The 25,385-nt window shown below is 33.1% G+C and overlaps 3 protein-coding genes across 5 annotated transcripts; 2 read left to right on the top strand and 1 right to left on the bottom strand.

Annotated features, from left to right (window-relative positions):
* The first annotated feature begins 441 nt into the window (after positions 1–441).
* Positions 442–3,573, top strand: LOC132734830 (L-threonine 3-dehydrogenase-like). Its single transcript, XM_060721684.1, has 5 exons — positions 442–1,001; positions 1,266–1,416; positions 1,692–1,788; positions 2,098–2,266; positions 3,177–3,573. Exons 1-5 carry the CDS (start codon positions 548–550, stop codon positions 3,377–3,379), a joined length of 1,074 nt encoding a protein of 357 aa, XP_060577667.1. The 5' UTR covers positions 442–547; the 3' UTR covers positions 3,380–3,573.
* Positions 3,574–5,370: 1,797 nt separating this feature from the next.
* LOC132734837 (glutathione S-transferase 1-1-like) lies at positions 5,371–9,161 on the top strand. 2 transcript variants are annotated; one of them, XM_060721695.1, is made up of 5 exons: positions 5,371–5,582; positions 6,346–6,516; positions 6,851–6,909; positions 7,400–7,541; positions 8,072–9,161. In XM_060721695.1, exons 1-5 carry the CDS (start codon positions 5,511–5,513, stop codon positions 8,360–8,362), a joined length of 735 nt encoding a protein of 244 aa, XP_060577678.1. In that variant the 5' UTR covers positions 5,371–5,510; the 3' UTR covers positions 8,363–9,161. The 2 variants fall into 2 exon arrangements, with proteins under 2 accessions (XP_060577678.1, XP_060577679.1); XM_060721696.1 differs by lacking the exon at positions 5,371–5,582 and adding an exon at positions 6,012–6,164.
* A 1,968-nt stretch (positions 9,162–11,129) lies between these two features.
* Positions 11,130–25,359, bottom strand: LOC132734836 (STAM-binding protein-like). Of its 2 annotated transcripts, none has more exons than XM_060721693.1 (10): positions 25,204–25,359; positions 20,209–20,444; positions 17,898–17,973; positions 17,160–17,252; positions 16,440–16,813; positions 15,462–15,648; positions 14,519–14,656; positions 13,666–13,778; positions 13,048–13,150; positions 11,130–11,842 (listed from the first exon to the last, which is right to left on the bottom strand). In XM_060721693.1, the coding sequence occupies exons 2-10, from the start codon at positions 20,433–20,435 to the stop codon at positions 11,777–11,779; spliced, it is 1,377 nt and encodes a 458-aa protein (XP_060577676.1). In that variant the 5' UTR covers positions 20,436–20,444; positions 25,204–25,359; the 3' UTR covers positions 11,130–11,776. The 2 variants fall into 2 exon arrangements, with proteins under 2 accessions (XP_060577676.1, XP_060577677.1); XM_060721694.1 differs by lacking the exon at positions 25,204–25,359 and adding an exon at positions 25,029–25,106.
* Between the last annotated feature and the right edge of the window lie 26 nt (positions 25,360–25,385).

Here is a 25,385-nt window from a genome sequence, read left to right as displayed (position 1 = left end):
ATTTGTACTCGGTGGCTATGCCCCCTCATACAAATCAGATAGTCTCGTGTTTCGATGCTATTTCTATTACATGTACATGGACCTTTTGACTACTACAATGAAAATTTATTCGCAAATGTACATAACACATTGTAAATTATTTGAGTTTGAAATTTAAAGCAAAACTGTATTACAAGGGTGCAAACGTACTAGTCCCTTTGCAAAAAAAGTAATTTTGAAAATCGCAGGGGCCCCATTAACGGAATTGCCCAAGAAGATACGATGATTATACACGGTATTTATAACCGTTCAATATATTGACCCGAGATATGTGTACTTTGTACAATTACATCTGCATGCTATGTAAATACGTCATTTTAAGTTATAACTGACTTATCTGCAATAATATATATCTTAAACATGTATAGTATTTATATCTCACACAAGCTGATTGATAACCGTGACCGGTTTAACTCTTTATTTTTCAAGTGCAGACGGAGTACATGTGAAAATCTCATACAACGACATTTCGACACTAGACACTGTGACATTGCGGTAGGCTTTCAAGATGGCTTCAGTTCAAGAAATACCCAAAACGATGAAAGCACTGATAAAGGAAACGGAAACAGAATCGTACATTTACAAAGAAATGCCAGTTCCGGAGCCGGAGGGAGATGAAGTTTTAATAAAGGTCGACGTAGTTTCTATTTGCGGCTCCGATATATCTCTGTATAAATGGAGCGACATGGCTCGTGTCATAGCAACCGTTCCTTTTATTCCAGGGCACGAGACCGCAGGCACTGTCGTGAAATGTGGTCCCGATGCCACATTAAAAATTGGTACACGTGTTGGAGTCGAGAATCATTTCTTTTGTGGAGATTGCTATCAGTGTAATAATGGACTGAAGGAGATCTGCTTCAATATGGGTCAATATGGACATGGCAGGAAGACGATGCATGGAGGGTGTTCAGAATATTCCATCGTATCACAGAAATACCTATACGTTATAACAAAGAATTTAAGTAAGTGCATGTATATTAATTTAGAATTTATATCCAGATATCCAGTGTGTCTTATTTAAACAGTAACAAAGCGTTATTTTGTATGTTGTTTCTATTCATTTATTAGTTTTACTGTTAAAATAAATTCTTCTAAATCAGTCAAACATATTTATAACCTTTAAAAAGTGTATACAATATCGAAATATTAACAACATATGTTACCTTTATAATGCATGTGCGACGTCAGTTTACATTTTTACTGGGAACATATGTTTTGGTTTACAGATGCAGAGGAGATAACTATGTTAGAACCGCTAGGTGTTGCTCATAATGGAATAGAAAGGTTAAAGGTTAAGGACGAAGATGTATTGGTCATCGGATGCGGACCCGTAGGATTGCTCGCACAACGGGTAGCAAAGGTGATGGGGGCAAAAAGGTACGTAAATTTTTTTTTTTCAAGCATGGAAGTATGAAAGTCCCCATGGAAGTTACCATCTAACTTATGAATAGAATCTAAATGTATTTCTCATTTTGACCCCTGGTGTTGCTTTAAGTTTGTAACACCCGAGGTTAGCAATAATCATTTTCCCTGTTTCGACGCCATGTGTTCTAAATTGTGTTGGTGCGCCGTAAACCAAACCAAACGAGCATGGCATGTTTTGTTTTTTCAAAATGTAATGAAATAATGTTAGTATTACTTTATGCTTGAAGGGTAATCGGGGTTGATATTGAAGAGTGGAAGTTGAAGTTAGCAAAGGACATTGGTACTGATATAGTGATCAACACAAAAGAGAAGGATTTAAAAGAGGTATCCAGTTTAGCATTTCCTTCATTTTAGGAAACATGTAAGCTATCTAATTTAATCGTTAAAAACAACACGAAAAATATTTGTAAATCTCGGAGTTATTAAAATAGCCATACTGTTATGTCTGAACAACTGTTATATTTTATTTTAAAAGAACACAAAATTAGGCCGACTATCTTTTTACAAAATAGCACATACAACTACAACTAGTAGACTACAAAAAGTTAAATTTAAGGTATGTCGTTATAATAAATTGTTGTTTAGCAACTGTTAAGTAAAACATTTATTAAGCCCATTTCTTTTGCAAACCAGGCAATGATGGAAATGACTTCCGGTTCCGGTATAGGACGTATTTGTGAGTGCAGCGGAAATGCTGGAATGCTTAACTCATGTTTTTCGTATTTGCGGAAAGGTGGCCGAGTGGTGCTTATTGGATTACCGAAACAGCCGATCCATGTTGAACACCCGCTTCCGGATATAAGTAAAACTTTTTGTAGAATCCTTGTGTTTAGTCATTAGGTCCTGCGCGAATCTGAATGATCGGTGGTTCTACTAGGTGCCCTTTTGTGCCTGAAGTGCCTATAAGGTCTTCCTCCATCAGTGAAACTGGAAATTCGCCATATGGCATATATTATTAAATTAATGCGACGTAAAACCCAATGAAAAGAAGTTATATCGAATTGAAGAATGACATCTTGATTGCAGTTTCCAAATCACTTTTGCCAAAGTTATATCGAATTGAAGAATGACATCTTGATTGCAGTTTCCAAATCACTTTTGCCATAAAGTGCAATCTTCATATTTAGAAAAAAAATCCTTTGAATATACATAGTATCATTTATAAAATACGGATTTAAAGGGAATGCATTTCAAATTTTAGCCAAAGCATATTTTTATCGTGAGGATTGTTTAATTTATTTTTTTCAAAGTAGACTGTAAAGAGAGACACCGTACTTTGTTTCTGTCATATTTTCGACCAAGTCTGTGACCGATTGGTAAATGTCGTTGACTTCAAACCAGTTGCCCATCAAAGTGGTATGTTCGAGCCGCGACAGCGTCTTCGGTTTCTTTTATGTGAGAAAGCTATCCATCTAGCCCACGGAAAGTCGCTGGTTCCACTCAGGTGCCCGTTTGTGTCTGAAATAATGCACAAAGGGGCACCAAAGGTCTTCCTCCCCCAAATAAAGCTGAAAGTTGCGATATGACCTATACTGTGTTGGTGCGACGTAAACCAAACAAAAAAGACTAACGCAATCATGTAGACTCCTACTAATTGCACATACAAGTAAACTTGCCTACCTTTTTCTGATTCTTCGTGCTCAGATAATGAGATATGTTTCTCATTAATGTATGTTTGTTATAACGTCTTGTATATTTAATGTTTTTTTCAGTGTTCAAATGTTTGACGATAAAGACAGTGCACGGTCGTCGGATCTATCACACGTGGGAAGCACTGGAGAAAATGGTTGCCGACAAGTCTGTTGACGTGGATAAAGTGATTACACACCGCTTCCCGATGTCCAAATACGAGGATGCGTTCAAAACCCTGTTTAGTGGTGCTGCGTGCAAAATAGTTATGGACCCTTCCAAATAAATCATCTATTAAATAGACGACTTTGTATTCGAGACAAGCAACGAGCGCCATATAATTTTACCCTAACAGAATCACTGATTTATCTACTGTAAAAAAAACAGATTTTGCCAATTAATAAACTATACTTCCTAATGGAGTAAAAATTGTAATATTTCAAAAAGTGCAATAAGAAATAAAGAATTTTCAATTGTAAATTTGTGTTTGTGTTGTTGTCTTATATCTATATAAAGGTAGATAACCAGTCTGTAGTAGATATATACATGTATGATCTGGAGGTGAAGATAATTTTTAACGTATATTTTCCTATTGATCATTTGTATTAGTGTGCAAAGGTCTTTTTATAATTAACTCCCAAGTGTTGACAATTAATACGAACATTTCATACCCAAAACTCGGACCTGTGAAACCCCTGCCATGTTTGAGTCTCTCTCAAAATAACGAATCTATTGAAACGTTTATACATTAATGTTTTGTATCACAATGTCCGTCAATATGTAAATTAACTTAAAAAATATTATTTTATTTTTATATCGTTTAACAAACTGTAATGAACTGATTTTTTAATAACATAATACTGTTTATCACACACCCGTGCCGATTTTACGACTCCGTAAATATGGTATTGCACGGCCGTGCATATATTTTGACGTGACGTCATTAGCATTATACAAGCATAATGTAAAGACGCGCTTAATGTTAGCGTTAAACTTTAGGCGCGTCAATGAATGATGACTCTTATTTCACCTTAAACGGTGTTTAATTTTGGTATGTGATAAATAGAATATTAAATTCGTGTAAGTTCATTACTGAATTTATTGCACTCGTTGAATAAAATAATATTATGCTCGCCAGAGGCTCGCATAATATAATTTTATTCAACTCGTGCAATAAATTCAGTATTGAACTTACACTCATTCAATATCCTCTATTTATGGAAGATATGTGCAATGCATTTCTGTTAAGCAGGAAAATATTAACAACACTTTAAATACACATGCCTCCTGATGAGATAACGATATTCAGAATCATATAAATAAAGATTTGGAAACAAAGGATAATAGAAATACTTACAGTCAAAATTTCTGTTTGCATGTTTTACTTCAGTTGTAATAGAATTTACTTCTTTTTATTTCACAACTATAAGATGAATACGTAACCATTGAATTTGCAGCTTGCACCATGTGACACCCTGCCCCCCCCCCCCCCCCATCACTCGTTTTTATTTTGTCGGTCCAACCTTTCCGTATCAAATCACTATTGTACTCTTTCTGGCCTCATTAAAATGTACATCAAATCACTATTTTACTCCGACTAGCTCGTTTTTGTTTTCAGATTAAGTAAATAATATCAAATCCATATTGTACTCAAAGTATGAATGTTCTGTCAAACTGTTAAACATTTTGTGATGTGAAATAAAAATGTCAATTTTGAATACAATACTGATTCTATTGGACATTTACACAGCTGCAACCTCATTATTAGACTATGCTGACCCAAACAATTCAGTATTGGAACACCATATTATCAACCTAATCCATTTCTAACGGTATATAATGTACAGGTATTTTGTCTTGGACAGTAAGTGTTGAACGTTTTGCAGCTCAGACATGGTCTTTTTCCAAATATCACGAATCTATATGAATACTATTCTAAGGTAGAATTTTTCTATTGGCAGAAAAGGTTCAGGTAGGAAACAACTCATTTGATCTTTAATCTCTTCATATATTTGGCTGCATGATAAAATCTACCATAATCGTAATGTTTAATTAAAATCCCATATGCATCTATGCAAAATGAGGCCCAGGGAAGGTGTTTCCAACGTCCCCTGCATTTCAATCGTGAACGTTACCGTTGTCGAATGTTAGTAACCAGTTTGGGTCAATAAGAAAATAATACACTCAAAACCAGCTTTTGTTTTTTACCATTCAAGTTTGTATATCAAGTTACCTAACTTTTTAACTCTTAATCACTTATTGTCATTTTTTCTTGTTAATAAACTTAATAGCATTTTTCAATAGCATTTACGATATTAATTCTTTTTACTTGGTTAAGATAAAATGAAAGTTTCCCGGTAGGTTGCGAGATAAAATCAACTTGATACTTAAAGTCTTGAAGTTATTTAACTTTCGAAATGTGTCGTTGTGGTCTTTGTTTATGTTTGTGTTTCAAGAAAAGACCGGAGGAAGTTTTTGTTAAACCTAGGGTAAGTAAAAATTTATTTATAAACGCATGTGAACACTTCAAATTCACAGTTTCAGAAGAAACCATGAATGTATTTTTTTTTTTGAGTAGGAAAAAAGTAAAATAATGTGGTATATGTAATAAGACAGACATATTGGTACATTGATACATCGCAAAAACATATAAGCATTGACAGAAACGACACAAACGGTAAATGTGTTTGTCCGTCTGAACCAATAAAGTTCTAGCGTTAAGATGTTTTGTTAGCGGAACATATAAGTAATTACAAAGTAATTTTGATGTTTCTATCGTAATTATTTTGATCATGTTTTGTACTTTTTATTAATCAATATATTTATGTTTCGTAAGTGAAAGTATGTTATTCTATATCCTTCGTTGTAAAGGGAACTTTAGAATTCTTTTGACATTATACGAACCGTGGCATTGAATGAACATATTGTTCTAGCAAGATCAAAAGTAACGAAGCAATAAGTAAAATTGGTCTAGTTGATATGTTTGGTAAATTATTATACGGATTATATAGGACAAAATGTTGCTATGTTTATGTATTGGAGACAAGGGTGAAGAAATAACACTGCAACCGGTAAGTTTGAAAATAAAAGTTTAGCATTTATCTAAATTTTAAACTTTCTACAACACGAGCAAAGGTATAATTTAAGGTATAAAAAACTTAACATTTTAAAGAATCAAATCAAAAGCACTTTTCTATTTCGTCATCCTGTGTAGAAACAAAAATAAAAATATCTTCTGGTTTTTCTTCGAAGATGGGTGTTGGACCTAGCACGACTGTCCCAAAGAACCTGATCCTTTATATTCACGGATTGAGCGCCCCCTCGCGGGCTGTATGGATGACAGCCAAGGCAGCTAATATTCCTGTTACCATACGATACCTGGATTTGTTCAAAGGTGAACATAAAACGCCGGAATTTGCAAAGGTATATAATTGGCACCATTCATAAATTGTGTCTTGTCAGAATTAACAACTCTTGATGATATAAAACAGGGGAAGTATATTAAGCATCGAAATAATTTGAAATTTTATTTATAGCAATCTATTTGCAGACGCGTTAGAATAACGTCTGCTGTAATTAAAGAATAATATTAACATTCAGTGAGAATATTATGATTGAAATTATGTTGTTTTTTTCTAAAGTAAATCTTAAAATTAATTGTACAATCTATTTATGTATTCACAAAAACCTTTGGCGCCATTTTGTCATACGTCGTAATTCATGTGCTGAGATATAATTAAAGAACACTTTTTTACAGATTAACCCAGATACAACGGTGCCTACCTTACAAGATGGGGATTTCTCTCTTTGGGAAAGGTATGTTCATTCATAAATCATAATGATATATTAACATCACATTTCCATCACTGCTATGTTTTCGAATCTCAAAAATTGTGAGCTATTTCAGAGACGAAACTGTTCATCTAGCTAACGGAAACCAGTAACACTGTCATAGTGAACGCTCGTGTCCGCAAGTGTTTCTAGAATGTTGTCACATCACCTGCACAATTTGGTGTTACTTAAAACATATTCTCATTGATCTTAAGTTTTCCATTTTTAATGAGTGTTTACCCATGCCTAACTTAATATCTTAAATGGACTAGTCCATCTTTCATTATGAACAAAAGCTGTTATCATTTTTAGAGAAAATTTCAAAATAACCATTGACTGAATAGCAAACAATGCAGAACATGATCACGCGACACGGATGTGCCGGCTGATCTTGGTCTGCACTGGTCGCATGGGCAGATTCATCGTCGCCTGCAGACTAAGGGTTAATTTATATATCTGTGGTCTATCCTTACAGTCGGCCGATCATGACGTATATAGTGTCTCGTTACGGGAAGAACACAAGGTTATATCCAAAGGATCTCCAGCAGAGGGCGGTGTGTGACAGACTACTACACTATGATCTAGGCTCCGTTTATAAAACAATCAGTGAATACATGGTAGACACTATTACTAAATATTCTTTTGGGAAAAAAACTACTATTTTTTGCATAAATTATTATTGAGGAATCACATTTTGTTGAATATTAAAAATAACAGATGACTGCACAGTACACACAATAATATGAAATATACTGTGCTTTACTTCCTTTCCGTTTTAATAGAGAACTTTTTCTAAAGCCACGCATGTATTTTGAACCGGAGTTTTAGTAGTATAACATGTATTGTTTTCTTTTAAAAATATGTCATGTGTATGAAAATAAGTATTTAATTGTCGTTTTCACTCAAACAATCCAACTCTGTTTCCCCCTTAACCTGCTAAATCTCTGTACAGGATTTGTCAAGTTCAAACTATATCAAGATAAATACAGTATAGATCCTGGTCAGACTGCATAGATATGCTGGCTAGCCAGGTTCTATACTGTTGAAAATGGCTGGTCAATTCCGGTTCCAGCAGGTTAAGGGCTAGGGAAATATCATGTACATGATGCTCATTTATTGACTTATTCATTGTTAACGGTTATTACAGTACCCGCAGTTATTTCAAGCGAAACCTCCGGACACGGACAAAGAAGGGGCCATGCGGAAAACATTTGACTACATGAACCGTCAGCTACAAGGTCAGAAATATATGTGTGGTGACGACATGACAATTGTTGATATATCCATGGCAACAAACCTGGCTCTCATAGAATTAAGGAATTATAAACTAGACAATTGGTCTCAACTTAGCATATGGTTTCAGAGGATGAAAAGTTTGTCTTACTGGGCGGAATGTAACGCTGGACTTTATGAATGGAAATTACCCATGTTAGAATAGTACACGTGTATAAAGTAATCAGGTGTATGAACAAATGATAATTAGGAGCAAACCACTTTATAATCATTTTTTTCTTTTTTTTTAAAATATTTTGGTGGTATATGAAAACTAAGCATGTATTGAGAATGTATAACTGAAATTTGTTTAATTGGACATTGTTAGCACAAATTAGTAACACTAAATATAGATGTCACTTTATGATTTTGAAGTACAAGTCACCTACATGATGGAGGCTTGGATATATAGATTCTAATAAACGCTTCAACCTCACTGACTTTATTACAGTCAAGGGAGGTAACTAAAAATACGGACAAGAAATAAGCAACCAGAGCATTATGTTACTGGTAAATCAACGTTAAGGTCTGAGCTTTTCAGATTTCAAACACCTGATACATTTAGACTAAGTCCAACAATACAGATCCATTACATTTAGTAACAAACTCTTAAGTTTTGGTCATTATATTAGGACAAATATTTAACTTGCCTGTATTAATTCATATACATGTACTAATAAATTTTAGTTTTAGTAACTACTGTAATCAAGACAATGGAAATAAATAGACAGACTGAAAAAAAAAGCCGAATTGTCAGTTTCAGAATTAAAGTGATCATCTGCAGGCACAAAAAATTAACGAAATCTTTTACTTTTATATGTTTACTTATATAATAGCTCACAATTATGTAAAAACTTTCAACAACTTTTATAGGATAGCATATACAGAATAAGGTACAATCTTAGAAAAACATATGAATATGCTATATAAAGTACCATATTTAAAGAATAAATTAAAGAAAATTATACAGAATTGTTTTATATTTTTCCAATAAAAAGTGACAAGTCTTACACTTACTTCACAGAAACAATATACAATAACAATAGCACACATACACCATGTCTTCTCAATTATACAATAGCAAATTGTCAAATAAAAAACAACAACAAAATTATACAATGTACATTGTATTCTGAAATATATATCTATACCGGTATATAACAAGAGCTGTCTGAGGGACAGTGTGCTCAACTATTCTCAGTTCTTGATAGTAAAACAAGAGCCTGAATAATGTAAAATTTTCTAAGTTTAAAAGGGACCATAATTCTGTCAAAAATCTATGTCAGAATTATTGGCCTGAAACAATAACCTCATTTATGCTCTAAAATAACCATGTGAAGTTTCAACCCATTCCCTTCAGTAGTTTTGGAGATACCAACTTGCAAGCAAAAACTTAACCAAAGTGTCAAGCCGATGTCTGGGCGAGTACATTTGCTCTTTTTATCATTATTAAGTTTCCTTAATACTTAAAAACAAATAATAATATCAAATGAAGTTCAACTACTTTTACATGTATACAAACATTATGAATCTCCAAAGCCCTATATCACTTAGTACCTTTATAAAAAATACTTTTTCATGTCAATTAAATACAAAACAATATTGAAGATTTCATTAAACCTCCAGGTATTAAGTTCATCTGTCACTATGGCAATAAAAATAGTGTAAACATTACTTATGTTGGAAAAATCTGAAGAAGAGTATAAAAGAAGTTTTATTATAAAGATTTGGTGTAAATACAAGAAGTACTGACAAAAGACAAATGTTCAACCTTTCAAAGAGCTTAAATCCCTTTAAACTTGAAAATTAAACAACTTCCTATATTAATTTGTTGGAGTAAAATATATTTCTCACAAATATCTTTAAGTGGTTTTCTTCAGGATTTTTAGGCTAAGTCAAGTACATCAAATTAGATTGCTAAGGTTTAAAATCACAATAATACTGAACAAGTCGTATGGCAATATTCCAACTTAACTCCTGGATGACCATCAGTGCAAATCCATGAATAGCTTCCTAACATGAGAGACTCTGAAGTCCCTAACAATAAAAAGCCACAGCAGGTTGCAAATTAAGTTACATTAAGCACTCAGCCAAGAAGGCCAAAAAATTACCTACAAAGAGAAGTAACTAAATTTTCTTCATTACAGTTTAAAAATAGTAAAAGTAATCATTATATTGCACTATTTGTTTTATTTGTGTAGACTATTTTAATATCTCACATTGTATATGCAAATACATGTAGATTTTGTAACTCACCAATCTTATCTTTGAATTATTTAAATGGAAGAATACAGCAGGTAAGGAAAGGGGTTGGTACTCTCAGTGCCTGAAAGTGTATGGACCCTTATTAAACTTAGAACACACACATAAGGAAATAAAATACAGTTGCGTCTTTTCTACAGATGGTGTACCCAGACCTGTGAATATTGTACAGATGTACATGGTTTTCCCAGTATCTGTCCAAAAAGTTGACAATAGAGCGCTACATCAGCATAACTAACAAAAAGCTTAAAATGATGTTACCATAGCAACGTTACAATATCACTGACATCTAGATATCACATACATATTGTAAGGCTAATTTTGTTTGAATGACTAGATTAAATATTTACACTGATTTCACAACAGATTTACTCAAGCAGCTTTATCTAAAAAGAAATAAAAATGATCCCAGTTTTCTCTACAGAACAAAGAAATATTCAAAAATAACATAAAGTATGACTATAAAATTACTCATAATAGATAAGTTCAACAGTTAATAGTGATTTGTTTTATGCTAAGTTAGAACATCAAGGTAGGGTGTAGAATGATTGAGGAACTAGCAAATTTTATTTTCAATACAGATGGTTTTATTTTTTTAGCAATTGGTACTTCCAACTTACAGAGCTGAGACATTTATGTGAGATTTTACCAACAAACTTGTCTATGCAGGGCAGGGTGTTTCTAAAAGTTCCCAGTATTTTGCATGGCAGGAGAGCAAAAAGTTAGAATTGGTTGATACATATAGTTAACATGAAAACAAACTTCATTATATCAATGTTTCATGTTATAAAAGACTATACGATTTCTAACAGCTGTTATGACACACTATTAAGATTTAATTGTAGAAAACCTCTTTCAAAATATAAAAGATATTTGAAAAATTTTTCTACAGCAAATGTCATGAATTTGTAACTGGTCAGACTGCTAGGTCACTGTATAAAGAAATTGCCAAATTTCCGAGAAAATATAATGTGTATATTAGACTGATAGATACTATACATGACATGAAAGAAAATTAATATTACTTTTCTTTTAAATTGTAACGAATTAAAACAAAATCAGGTTTGTAAAAATATATTTTAACAATCATCAAAATTTAAAACTTGAATCTTGCAAAAAAAAAAAACACAACAACTTAATGTTATAAAATTACAATAAAAAAAAACACTATAATATTCATAGCCAAAATTTCTAACAATTGTAAAGTCATCAATATTTTATATCAAACATTTCTTTGTTACTGCCCTCTCCTTACATTCACAGTCTCTTCTAATCTGACAAGGAAATCTACAGAATCATTTGTTTATAATTGTTCAATTCATTTGGTCCTCAGATCCACTAAAACTATATTTTTATCATCAACAAATCTTGCATGGGAGCATGTCTGAAAATAAGAAATGAAAATCAAAAGCTTACTTTCTGATAAAAAAATATAAAACATATTTTATTCACATTCCTTATGTCATTATAAAATTCTTCCATTAAATCTTTACTTTTACCCTCTTTACATTCAAAGATTTAAATATTCTAACAACAGCTTTAAATTAACAAATATTAAAGCTAAAAATAAATTTAATTAGTGTTATATTTTATGGTTTCAACACATTTATATATGTCCAAATAAAAAGTGAATATTTATGGTAATGCAAAATTAGTTTTTAAAGGAATTATCTTTTGTATTACACAGAGTAGCATATTCTTACAGACAAGTAAAATATGGGTACAACAATACATATAAATTTTGGTTATGTCAGCATGACCGTACATTGATGTTTGCGTGCTTCAAGAACTACATAGTATTGTTGTTAAACATACAATGTAAATCTTTATTGCTTGTTATTGTATCTAAATAATATTTGAGCTCTATGTCAGTTGTGAGTATAGGTTTGTCACAATGTATTTTGTTTTTCTCTTAATCTATTCCAAATTTTAGTAATTAAGCATTTTGGCAACTTTATCAATCACCTCTTAAATTTTCATCTAAGTAAAACTTTCTTTAAATATCAAAAAAGAAATTACTAATAACATTGTTTGTTTGTTTCATTTAATGCCTTTTCCCAACAGCATTTAAGTCATATAGGTGGGTAGTTTCCTAACCATCGTTCCTGGAGAGTTACACCAGTACTAGACTACCTTCCTCCATGCTAAACTACCAAAGCATCTCCCGGGGATCAAACCCACGCCAGAGAGGTAACTGGATTAATAGTCATTGACTCTAACCCCACGGAGGTGGTTACTAATAACATTGCAAAGATCATGTAAATTAGTGAAAATTTATAGAACAGAAGTGATCAAGAGTGCTCCAGTAAATATCAGATATGTGGGGTATTAAATTGATATATGAGCCGCATCACAACAAAACCAACATAGTGCGTTTGCGACCAGCATGAATCCAGACCAGCCTGCACATCCGCGCAGTCTGATCAGGATCCATGCTGTTCGCTATCAGTTTCTCTACTTGTAATAGGGTTGGTAAGCGAACAGCATGGATCCTGATCAGACTGCGCAGAGGCGTTGCATGGTCTGGATCCATGCTGGTCTCAAACGCACTATGTTGGTTTTGTCATGACGCGGCTCAATTATATCTACCTCAAATACAGGTGGATGTTTTGTGTGTTCATGGTGCCCTCTTTTACTACATTTAGCTACTTCTGGTAAACCTATGTCTGGCGTCAACATGAAAACACCCGTTCTGTAACAAAATATTTACATTTATTCATTGAAGTTCAACATAAATATCTAACAAAACAGTTTTAAAAAAATTAATTTGGTCCTTAGAGATCAACAATTCCAATACAATTGTACAGTTAATGTTCAAGAATGAATACTGCTTTAAGCAGGTGCTATGGGTGTGAGGGGTGTTGTTATTCTCATGAACTTGAATCTAGAATTTTCATTTATTTATTTTCTATTTTATTCCCACTTTTGAGATCTTCCATTATATCGCTGTAGAATATACCAACAGATTAGCAACATGAGTGACATGTGGTTACTCTTCATTGCTTGATAGCTGAGTACACTATATCAATAAAATACCCTTTTTTTAAAAAGAAATAAAAAGCTGTCAATATAAATAATTTTGAAATTACTATTCACATCTATCAATATATCTCAGATCCATGTACAGTATCTTGCTATCTGCATGAATCTAATATATGAAATACTAGTAAAGCTTTGAAATATCAATGATTAAAAGTTCCAACTTACTCATTAAATTTTGGAGAGACAACTATCGCAATAGCCTCTGGCATCAGTTGCTGGTAGGGATATTGTGTATGAAGATCTACACTCGATAAAAACGCTGTCTGAGTGGGATGTGTCTGAAAGTAATAGAAAATATGTGACTTTTCTTGTATTAAAATTCTATTTACAAGCAAAGCCATCTGTCTATGAAATTAGTTTAAAAAGCCATGGTCTTCTTTTCAACTTCAAGAAAATGAAGAATTCAACATGAAAAGAATTCAACATGAAAAACTAACCTTTAGTCATTACGTCCATGGAACCTACATATTTACATATAGTCTCATCAACATAGAGATATTAAATGTTTCATATCTACAGATATTCACAATATGCATATCACACACAAATATGTGACTAAAATGTATGACCTTGACTTTTACGTCAAATGTCTCACCTATGTGACACACAATAAGAAAACAATTTTTAATGACACTATTGAGAATATTTAGACCAACATACTAGAGTATTCATGAACATCTAATCAGAGGAATTACATTAAACTCAAGGCAAGCTGGTAAGATAAATAAAAATACTTTGTCATTTACACAATGTTGCCTCTTGCTTTTCAGTGAACTTGTTTATAATTTATTTTATTCTTTTCCGGTCACCAACACAGTATAGATCATAATTGGTGACTTTCCAGCTTTACTGGTGGAGAAAGAGCTCAGACAACCCTATGCATTATTTCAGGCAAAAACGGGCACCTAAATAGAACCACCGACATTCTGTTAGCTAACTGGACAGCTTCCTCACAAGAAAAAAATAGAAGACACTGGTGCAGACCGAATCTAACAACTAGACCAATGTTAACACATACATGTATCCATCCTAGAGACAGTAGATCATTGCTGTCTTGAAATTCAAACAGATCTTCCTCATTTTCTGCATTACAACTGTCTGGTGTCCCTGTCTGTTTTGGTACCAGCACATGGGTGATAAAGAACGCTCCACGTTCCTGCAAATTATACAAATATGAAAATATGATCTCTGTTTATTCTATTATTATCACATGTCATGTTTTCACCTGATTCATCAAGAGCACTACATGTTAATGCCAATACTTATCTGTTAAAGGCAACAAGTAAAAAATCAAATTAGTATGTTTAACAGCTGTTATGTATATAGCTTCTCACTAAAAGAATAACTTTGTGACTGATAATGTTCATATCATAATGTTGATATTTATAGAAAAGATTTATTATTTCTAATGAAAAAGGGGCATAACTCTAGAAATACTGATCACTGGCTATATCTCTTGTCATAAAAATGTGACTTGTCCCTAATAGCAAGTATACCAAGAATGAGTACAATATCTGTAATAGTTTTAAACTTTCCTATTAATAACCAATTTTTACAAAAATTCTAGTTAAAAGGGGCATAATTCCAAACATATCTCTTCCAGAATAATGCCCCTTGTCATACAACTTCACCTTGCCATGATGAGCAAGTGAACCAAGTTCATTCTTGATACCTTTATAAAATTGTTTGGGAAATGAGCTTCATAAAAGTTTTTGCAAGGCAACAATGATGACCAAGAGATCATAATAGCGTGACTTTTTCTTTGAAACAGACAACCTAAAAACTAATGAAAATTTCAAGTGGCCTTCAGCTTCTATTTTCTGTTGGAAAAATTATCTAAAGATTTATCTAAAAATAACATATTTAACCTTTAGAAAAGCTGATTAAAGAATAACGTTAAGTGTTTCAATATAAACTTTCAATAATAGACAAAATTAAATGACATTCTTTCCCCCACATACCATCTTGCCAGATAAAATTCCACAGGTTTCAACGTTTTTCCTAGTATTCTGCTCTGCAATATTCATAAACTTTATAACAATATCTCTCGGAACTACTACATCTTTTAAACCATATTTATTTCCTCCATAGTTGGTGGTGCTAGCAAATTGGTCCACTAGTGGTTTTGTTGATCTATCAATTTCTGGTCTGAAGTAAAAACAATTGTACAATTTAACTAAAGCTGCCTAAACTAAAAATAATAATATATCTAGGTTAAAAAATTAACATGCTTAAAGTCTTAAATGCATGATGTAACCCTGTAAATTGCAGACAAACAAATGCATCTAACTTGTTAAAGTGTGACTTTGAAAATCTTAAGTATATAATTATACAGAAATAAGAACTTGTAGAAAATTCAAGTTTTGATTACCTCCCTTTGACTACATATAACATAATAGTAAGTTTTCTGACAAGTTTTACTTTAAGAAATAATCATTCATTTGCATAAAGAGCAGAACAAAACCATCATAAGACTTGAAATAGTAACAATATTTTTATCATAAAAATAATAAAAACAAATAATTTAATTACCTTATATCAAGTACATTAATGTAATCAGAAATCTATAATGGACAAACTAACTGTTTTACAGATTAAGTTAGCCTCTAGCCTCTACTGATGTCATTAATTTTTAGACAAAATGCCCTTTCAGATCATCATTTCTTCAGAATTTAAGAAGTTAATTTTTCCTGTAAAAAAACTTGCTTAACAGTCTTTATTAATAGTTTCAAGGTATAAGAATGTAGCTTACCTACCAGCTTAAATAGAAGATTAATCTTAAAGAAGAAAACATCTTGGACTAGTCACTTGTATTCATACATGAAACTAGTCTACCTCCTCTATAATCAATTAAAACACTGACTAGTTCTCCTTGACTCTTTTTGAAACAATACATGATATACTAAAATAATAATAAAAAGACACATATAAGTACAGACCTGTCTTGTATATGTGGTGTGTAATCTTGTGACAAATTCTTCTCTAATTTTGGTCTCTGACCTTGTCGTAAATCATTTGGTACAAAACTCAAGCTTCCAGATGGCACTCTTCCCTTCTCGTTATTCAATCCCGATGATGGCCTATTATCTCCCAGATCATCAATTAAAATATTTGGATCCCTTCTATCCTTGTCCTTTTGCTTTTCTTTTTCCCGTTCCTGAAGCTGACGGAATTTCTCTTCCTGTTCTTTTAGCCATAATTCTTCTGACTGCTCTCTTAACTTCCTACTACGTTCTTCCTCTTCCTTTCTGCGTATTTCTTCTTCCAAACGGAATTTTTCCTGTTCTTTTGCAATCTCCTCTGCTTTCTTTCTCTACAGATGCAATGAGGAAGTATTTAATTATGAAGTTTGTATCTTTCTTACATATTCTATTCTCAGCCAGGCAGCAACATTATGACAAAATAGAACCATTTATCATACAACACTGCCTCACCATTGTATTCATGTCTGTACTGATCATTAAAAAAAGACCTGTTTGTGGACAGTATCCTCCACTTTTCTCAGTGCTTGATAGTTTATGTTAAAAAGTAGAGCTAAAGATTTTGGCATGAAACTGAAAATTCATTTGGATATGATATTTTACAACATGAAAACTTCCATAATTAAAGGTCAAATTTAAAGCAATATAAGTGGTAAGATGGCGAGTATATTATCTTACTTCTTCCTCCTGTCTCTTGTTTTCTATCTCAGTATATCGTACTGTTAGCTTTCCTTTCAGTTCCTCGGCTACTGGGAATACTTGCTTTACTTTCTATAAAATAAAACATTATTTCTAGATTTAACTAACATCACAACAAATCATAATATTTTTATTCAAAGATAAACAACCTATGCACTGACCTTGACCTTTTCATATTATTGTTATAGCGCACATGAAAGCAATGTCTAAAACAGTTTAATTAATATTGCTAGCAATTTCATTCCTGTTTTTGACAAGTGTATTTTCATGGATTCAAGTGATTTAGTTAGTCTATAACAACAGCATAATAATCTCAAAATAGATACTTGTATAGCTTCTTTTCTTACACTATTGATTTTAATATGAGCCGCGTCACGACAAAACCAACATAATGGGTTTGCGACCAGCATGGATCCAGACCAGCCTGCGCATCCCCGCAGTCTGATCAGGATCCATGCTGTTCGCTTACCAACCCTAATACAAGTATAGAAACTGATAGCGAACAGCATGGATCCTGATCAGACTGCGCTGATGCGCAGGCTGGTCTGGATCCATGCTGGTCGCAAACACACTATGTTGGTTTTGTCGAGACGTGGCTCATATATTTTATACTTAGAGGAATTTTTCATATTGTAACATTTTTTCTTTAACAAATATTTCTTATATTTTATTTAAAATGTATGCAAATCAGTTTTATAAAAGATCAACATTTTAAACCTGTCTTATATTTGCAACTTCATTCTGAGGTGCGTCTTTGTATCCTGGGTGCTTAGGTAACTTCTCTACAAATAATCTGGAAAAAACAACAAAAATAAACAAGTTAAACTACATGTTGATATGTGTTCAAATTTTTATTGCATCAAGAAATAAGGACTTATTTAATACTCATTGTTGTTAAAATTGGAATATTAAAACAAATTTAACCATCAAACAGAAAACAAGAGGGCCATGATAGCCCTGAGGTCGCTCACCTGTATATAGGCCTCCCCAACCCCCACCCCAACGTTGCAGGGCCAATTTAACCCAAGGGCTTTTATTTGCACAAACTTGGTAGACACCCATAAGAAGATGTTTCATGCTAAACATCTAAGCTCTAGCTCATTGGGCTTTTCAAAAGAAGATTTTTTTTAAGTTTTTACTATACACATATAGTTAAAAACAATGACACCCCTGGGGCCGGGCCAGTTTTGACCCCAGGGCTTTTATTTGAACAAACTTTGTAGACACTTACTAGAAGATGTTTCATGCTTAATATCTAAACTCTAGCTATTTAGGTTTTTTCAAAGAAGATTTTAAGTTTTAGCTATACACTTATAAAGAAAATCAATGACCCCCAGGGCGGGGCCAATTTTGACCCCAGGTCTTTTATTTGAACAAACTTTGTAGACACTCACTAAAAGATGTTTCATGCTTAATATCTTAACTTTAGCTATTTGGGTTTTTTCAAAGAAGATTTTTTAAGTTTTTGCTATACACATATAAGGAAAATCAATGACCCCCGGGGCGGTGCCAATTTTGACCCCAGGGCTTTTATTTGAACAAACTTGGTAAACACCTATTAGAACATGTTTGATGCTAAATATCTTAGCCATAGCTCTTTGAGTTCTTTAAAAGAAGATTTTTTAAGTTTTTACTATTTGCATATAGGGAAAATCAATGACCCCCTGTGGCGGGGCCAATTGTGACCCCAGGCCCCGTGTTCACTAAGAAAAGATCAGGATCAGGATCAAGTGATCCTAATTTTATTTTCATTGTTTTATAGATCTAAAATTAATCATGTTTTGCTAAAATTAAATGATAGATATTCAAAATGTAAAAAATTGCCGATTTGCAAAGAAACCAAACTATTTTGGGATAAAACCAGCAAATAACAAAACAAATACAAAAATTTTCGGATCAAAATAAGGTTCAATTTTAGGATCAGGATCAAACTTTGGATCAACTGTAAAATGCCCGTATCTTGCAAAAATAACAATAGATTTATTCTAAAATTTCATGATCTTGCTTTTGCAAGTCCAGTTCTATCAAATTAATATTAGATATTTAATTTATGAGGATAAACAATGAACAATATTAGAGTTTTTAAATTTGATCCTGATCTTGATCCTGATCCTTAAATCTTTGTGAACACGGGGCCAGGGCTTTTATTTTAACAAACTTGGTAGACACTAATTAGAACATGTTTCATGCTAAATATCTTAGCTCTAACTCTTTTGGTTCTTTAAAAGAAGTTTTTTTAAGTTTTTACTATATGCATATAGGGAAAATCAATGACCCCCTGGGGCGGGGCCAATTTTGACCCCAGGGCTTTTATTTGAACAAACTTGGTAGACACCTATTAGAACATGTTTGATGCTCAATAACTTAGCCATAGCTCTTTGAGTTCTTTAAAAGAAGATTTTTTAAGTTTTTACTATATGCATATAGGGAAAATCAATGACCCCCTGGGGCGGGGCCAATTTTGACCCCAGGGCTTTTATTTGAACAAACTTGGTAGACACCCATTAGAACATATTTCATGCTAAATATCTTCGCTCTAGCTCTTTGGGTTCTTTAAAAGAAGATTTTTTAAGTTTTTACTATATGCATATAGGGAAAATCAATGACTCACCGGGGCCGGGTCAATTTTGACCCCAGGGCTTTTATTTGAACAAACTTGGTAGACACTCACTAGAAGATGTTTCATGCCAAATATCTAAGCTTTAGCTCTTATGGTTTTTTAAAAGAAGATATTTAAAGTTTTTTCTTTCGGTTGCCATGGCAACCAGAGTTCTGCATGGAATTAAATTCTTTGAACAATTTTTAAAGGTGACCACCAAAGGAACATTCCTGTGAAGTTTGGATGAAATTGGCCTAGTGGTTTATGAGGAGATGTCATTTAAAGTAAAAGTTTACGGACGGACAGACCGGACGGACGCCGGACGAAAAGCGATCACAAAAGCTCACCCTGTCACTTTGTGACAGGTGAGCTAAAAAAACAGTAGTTAGTATATTTTACAACAACAAAAAAGTGTTAAGAAATGCATACGTGATAAATTTCATGTAGAGTATGAATGCACTTTCATATTCTCCTTCATCTTTGTACACCTTTGCCATTCTCAACATTTCAAGACCAGACCTAAGGTATCGTCTAGCAGGAACTGCAGGTTCTGCTTCCACTTGACTCGCATGATTGCACAATTCTCGAACCTTTGCTGCCGGATCACGTGTGTATGATAGACTCAGGGCTATATTACTTTTCATTGATGAAGCCATATTTCTTATCTGCAAATATAAAATACTGGCTTATGTTTTGTATCATTACAATAGTTTTAATAAATTTAAACCATGGCCAGAAACCATGGCAAAAAAACAGGTACAAACTGTAACATATTACTCAAATTCTTTTTACAAGAAAAATATATATTATCTAAGTCTAACAATTCAGACTGTTTTTAAAAGATGCTGCAGTCTTCTATACTATAATATATTACACTTCTGGTAGAAGTATTATGTACAAAAATCAGTAAATAAATATAATAATCATTGTTAAAACTAAAGTCACAGTATTTAACATAAAAAGTTACTTTTAAATATTCACTTTGATAATTCATCATGTTTAAATAAGGTATAACAACTCTCATTAGATTTTAACAAATGGGGGACGAGATATTCCGAAACACTCAGAACACTTTGATGATAGGTTTGTCAAAATAGCTATTTTATTTAGAAAAAGAAACACAAATGTCTGCCAATTTGTGTTAATTTTTGTTTTGACATGACATCACAATTGTGGTTTGTGCTCTTGAATTTATATAAAATGAAATTGAAAATAAGAAAATAACAAGAGCTGTCACAGGAGACAGCGAAGCTCGACTAATAAAATACTGGACGCAATAAGGAGGACAAAACTATGAAAGAAAAATCAATTATGTATAATTATGTATTAAGTTATAGTAAAAATAAACATAAATTCCAAGATCAAGGGGAATAATTCTAGAAATAGTCATGCTAGAGTTATGGACCTTGCCACACAACATTTGAGTAATGATAAGAAATACATATTTGAAGTTTGAAGTAGATACCTTAAAAAATAAAGAAGTTATTATATTTCTTAAAGAAAATCCTAAGTTCAAAGAGAGATAAATCTGTAAATATTGCTTCAAGAGTTATGAACATTGTCACATAAAATGAAATTGATGATAAGGAATCAGTATTTGAAGTTTGAGGTAGATACCTTTAAAAATAAAAAAGTTAAAATAAAAAATAACATTTTTCTAGTAAATAAATCTAAGTTTATGGGGAGATAAATCTGAAAATATTGGTGCTAGAGTTATGAACCTTGTCACATAAGATGGGGATGATGATAATGTAAATATATTTGAAGTATGAGGTTGATCCCTTAAGAAATAAAGAAGAAACAGTAAGAAATAGTATTTTTTGAAGAAAATTCTAAGTTCAAGGGGAGATAAATCTGAAAATATTGGTGCTAGAGTTATGAACCTTGTCACATAAGATGGGGATGATGATAAGGTACATATATTTGAAGTATGAGGTTGATCCCTTAAGAAATAAAGAAGTATCAGTAAAAAATAGTATTTTTTAAGGAAAATTCTAAGTTCAAGGGGAGCTAAATCTGAAAATATTGGTGCTAGAGTTATGAACCTTGTCACATAAGATGTGGTTGATGATAAGGAACATATATTTGAAGTTTGAAGTTGATACCTTAAGAAATGACAAAGTTATAGTGAAAAATATTTTACTGCACCAAAACTTTAATCTAAAATCTGGACGCGGACGCCGACGCCGGGGCGAGTAGGACAACTCTCCATATACTTCGTATAGTCGAGCTAAAAACTAAAAATTTTGAAGGAAACTTCAATATGGTCAGAAAGCTTATTTTCTGCAAGTCTCCTTTCTAGTAAGCAAGTCACTGGTTAAGTTGAGGAACCAAAAAAAGCAGCAAGTCTAGAAAACCGTCTGCTTTTAAGTGAAGAGTTGAGCATTAGCAATTGTTCGCTTTTCAAAAAAGAGGCAAGTCTTACAGATGCCCACTTCCAAGAAAAGAAGCAAGTCTTAGAGAGGTCAGCTTCCCAGAAAAGAAGCAAGTGTTAGAACGGTTAGCTTCCCAGAAAAGAAGCAAGTCTTAGAAAGGTCCGCTTCACAGAAAGAAGCAAGTTCAAGGAGCCAAGCAAGTCTTACTTGTGAAGCAAGTTTAAGGAGTGCAGCAAGTATAAGGAGCCAGCAAATCCAAGGAGCACAGCAAGTCAAAAGAGCTAAGCAAGTAAAAGGAGCGCAGAAAGTCAAAGGAGCACACCAAGTCTAAGGATTGCAGCCAGTCTAAGGAGCCAGCAAGTATAAGGAGCTCAGCTAGTCTAAGGAGCCAGCAAATCCAAGGAGTGCAGCAAGTCAAAGGAGCTCAGCAAGTAAAAGGAGCCCAGAAAGTCAAAGGATTGCAGCAAGTCTTACCTGTGCAGCAAGTCTAAGGAGTGCAGCAACTATAAGGAGTGTAGCAAGTCTAAGGAGCCAGCAAATCCAAGGAGTGCAGCAAGTCAAAAAGCGCAGCAAGTATGGTGAGTGGAGCTCAGCAAGTAAAAGTGCAGCAAGTGTAAGTCCAATAGTGCAGCAAGTCCAATAGTGCAGCAAGTTTAATACTGCAGCAAGTCTAATATCCGGAAATCAAAGGCTGGGACCTAGAATTTAGCCAGGGCCTTGGCTTGCCCTGCTATTGACAACATGTGTAATCTAAAAGGAAAAATGTTAATCAATGATAATTTGGGAGGAATTCAGATAACAGAACAATCCCTAAATTTCGGCATAAGAACAATCATTGACAAGTCCCTATTAAAAATGGAAGCAGTGCATGAAATATGGTTACCGAATGACACCTTTAAAATAAAAAATTCAAAATAAATGAACAATTTTCTTTTTTATCTGACTTCCCCATTCATAAGCTTTGCCAAGTTTCATAGTACTGCAGCCAAGTCCAAGGAGTGCAACTTTAGGCTTAATAGTTGGTGTTATGATTGAAAACGGAACCGGCGCAGGATATACCAAATGACACCTTAAAAATGTTAATTGTTTAAAAATAAAAATGAACAAATACTTTTTCATCCGACTTCCACGTTCATAGGCTTTGCCTACTGTCATATTGTGGAAAAAGGTTTTTTGCTAATGAATAATACAGGGAAGTCAAAGTCCTGGGCCGCAAAGCGGCTCCGAGCTTTGGCTTGCCCAGCTATAGACTATACTCAGAGATCTGCCAAGAATTTGAAAGTACTGGGCCCTGGGCCCTATTGGTCTGAAAATGATGGGCCATTTTTACCAAAGTATGGGCCTTGGGAAAATAAGTAAACATTGACCAAAATAACTGTTAAAAAGTTTGTACATAATTTAATTTCCCTGGTAATAAAACTTAAATCATATTTTATTACAAGTGGTTCACTTATAATTCAGTACTTAACCAATAATTAAAAATTATGCCTACATGGTAACTTTCTAACTAATATTAATTGCAGGCAAAATATTTTTAAATGGCTGCTCAAAAATTTGATATGCAAATTTATTCACATAATTGCTTGTTCTTACTTGTAATGTTTTATATTGTGCATTATCCATTTAAGTGTTCCTACTTTGCACCAAATGTCCCTTACCACTGTATATTGACGAATTTTATTGCCCCTTGTATGCCTCTGTGTAGACAGCATACATCAAAGACATTTGCCGACAGACCTTTTGATCATGAAAAAAGTCATGCACAATGTTTCTCTGATTGGTTAATCACCTTGTCAAATATTCTGATGACGAAATATACATCTTTTTTTACACTTCATCAGCCAAAACTTGCATGAACTTGAGTGACCTTAGGGTTGATCAAGTTGAACACCTGTCAGATTATACTGTAACTTACAGCATTTCTTAAAATAGCAACACTTTTTTTTTCAGTTACCGATAATCATTTTAAATATTTAGTTGTTGTATAATTTGTTTGTTTGTTTTATTGGATTAAATTTACGGTAGTAGAAATGATTATCTGTGTGGAGAAGAAATGCGGTAAGAAGATAACATGGACAAAAGCTATAGGGGAATTGATAAACTTAAGAATATGCGTAATTACAGGAGCATCAGGGTAATATGTTGCTGTTGGTACCAGTTTTGACTGGATGACTGAATAACCCAGCCAACAGTTTTGTTTTCTTATAAGTCTGGCACAGATTTTAGATGCGCCCATGGCCCTTTGCTGCCGATTTTCCTGCGCCATTCTCATTTTTTTAGCGCCAATGGCGCAAAATCCCGTCCTCGGCAGATCTCTGCTATACTTGTATATTTAAAATGAAAAAAATATAGAATTCTATACCTATCAGCGAAATTTTCAGTGTCATTTCTTGTTGGGGCACCGTGATGCAATGATAAACAGCGATTAATCTGATAATTGACAAATCGCAACTTTTCGGCCTACAAGATAATGATAAAAGCCAAGGAATTATGGGCAGCCATCTTGGTTGGGAACCATAATAAGACAGGAAACCAGAATAAATGGAAGCAGTGTATAAAATACCGAATGGCACTTTTAAAACAGAAAAAGTAAAATAAAAATACTGACTTCCCCGTTCATAGGCTTTGCCTAATTTCATATTATGGTTAAATCAACGCATGCTATTCTGGTTAAGTTTCAAAAACAGGTTTGATCAAAAACTTTCATGCCAAATCAGATGCTAAACAAAAATATTAAAAAGCATCTTGTTTGGATGCCAAAACTACAATGTGTGAACAGGTGTAAGGATTCTTAAGTAAAACAAAATGAAAGAAAAAAAGATAGTAAATTTTCTACTATGAAAAATCACATATATCACTTAAAACGATACTCACTTAACAAAACAATTTCGCATACCATGACTCACTGACATGTGAACAACAGATTTATTTAAAAATAGCATTTAACAAATTATCAGATAATTCAGCCATTCAGCTTTTTTAAAAAAAATACAATTAAGCATATCTTAAATGACACTACAACTGTGTCCGAAAATAAGAATATACTTACATTTCTCAAAGAGTCATAATTTGGGATATTATCGGACAATTTTAACTAAATACAGAATTTTGTTTGCAAAATACAATAATAATTTTCATGTGTCTCTTTTCTCAATCTTGGACCTACATACTGAGGAAAAGATCAGAATGTATCCGAGAATATTGCAATGTGCATAAGATTTATATGTTGAA

Source organism: Ruditapes philippinarum, unplaced genomic scaffold (assembly GCF_026571515.1).
Source record: "Ruditapes philippinarum isolate M1 unplaced genomic scaffold, ASM2657151v2 ctg39_1_1_1_1, whole genome shotgun sequence".
Lineage (NCBI taxonomy): Eukaryota > Metazoa > Mollusca > Bivalvia > Venerida > Veneridae > Ruditapes > Ruditapes philippinarum.
Note: the sequence above shows the minus strand (reverse complement) of the source record. Positions and strands in the feature narration are given on the sequence as shown.

Bases quoted from the DNA above. Each gene is read 5' to 3' on its own strand.
- LOC132734830 (XM_060721684.1), top strand. From the start codon at position 548: ATGGCTTCAGTTCAAGAAATACCCAAAACGATGAAAGCACTGATAAAG. The intron at 1,002-1,265 runs GTAAGTGCATGT...TTTGGTTTACAG, and splicing joins CGTTATAACAAAGAATTTAA to ATGCAGAGGAGATAACTATG. The intron at 1,789-2,097 runs GTATCCAGTTTA...TTTGCAAACCAG, and splicing joins AAGAGAAGGATTTAAAAGAG to GCAATGATGGAAATGACTTC.
- LOC132734837 (XM_060721695.1), top strand. From the start codon at position 5,511: ATGTGTCGTTGTGGTCTTTGTTTATGTTTGTGTTTCAAGAAAAGACCG. The intron at 6,517-6,850 runs GTATATAATTGG...ACTTTTTTACAG, and splicing joins AAACGCCGGAATTTGCAAAG to ATTAACCCAGATACAACGGT. The intron at 6,910-7,399 runs GTATGTTCATTC...CTATCCTTACAG, and splicing joins GATTTCTCTCTTTGGGAAAG to TCGGCCGATCATGACGTATA.
- LOC132734836 (XM_060721693.1), bottom strand. From the start codon at position 20,435: ATGGCTTCATCAATGAAAAGTAATATAGCCCTGAGTCTATCATACACA. The intron at 13,779-14,518 runs GTATGTGTTAAC...TATTACTTTCAG, and splicing joins TGTCTCTAGGATGGATACAT to ACACATCCCACTCAGACAGC. The intron at 13,151-13,665 runs GTAAGTTGGAAC...ATTTTGTTACAG, and splicing joins GTCTCTCCAAAATTTAATGA to AACGGGTGTTTTCATGTTGA.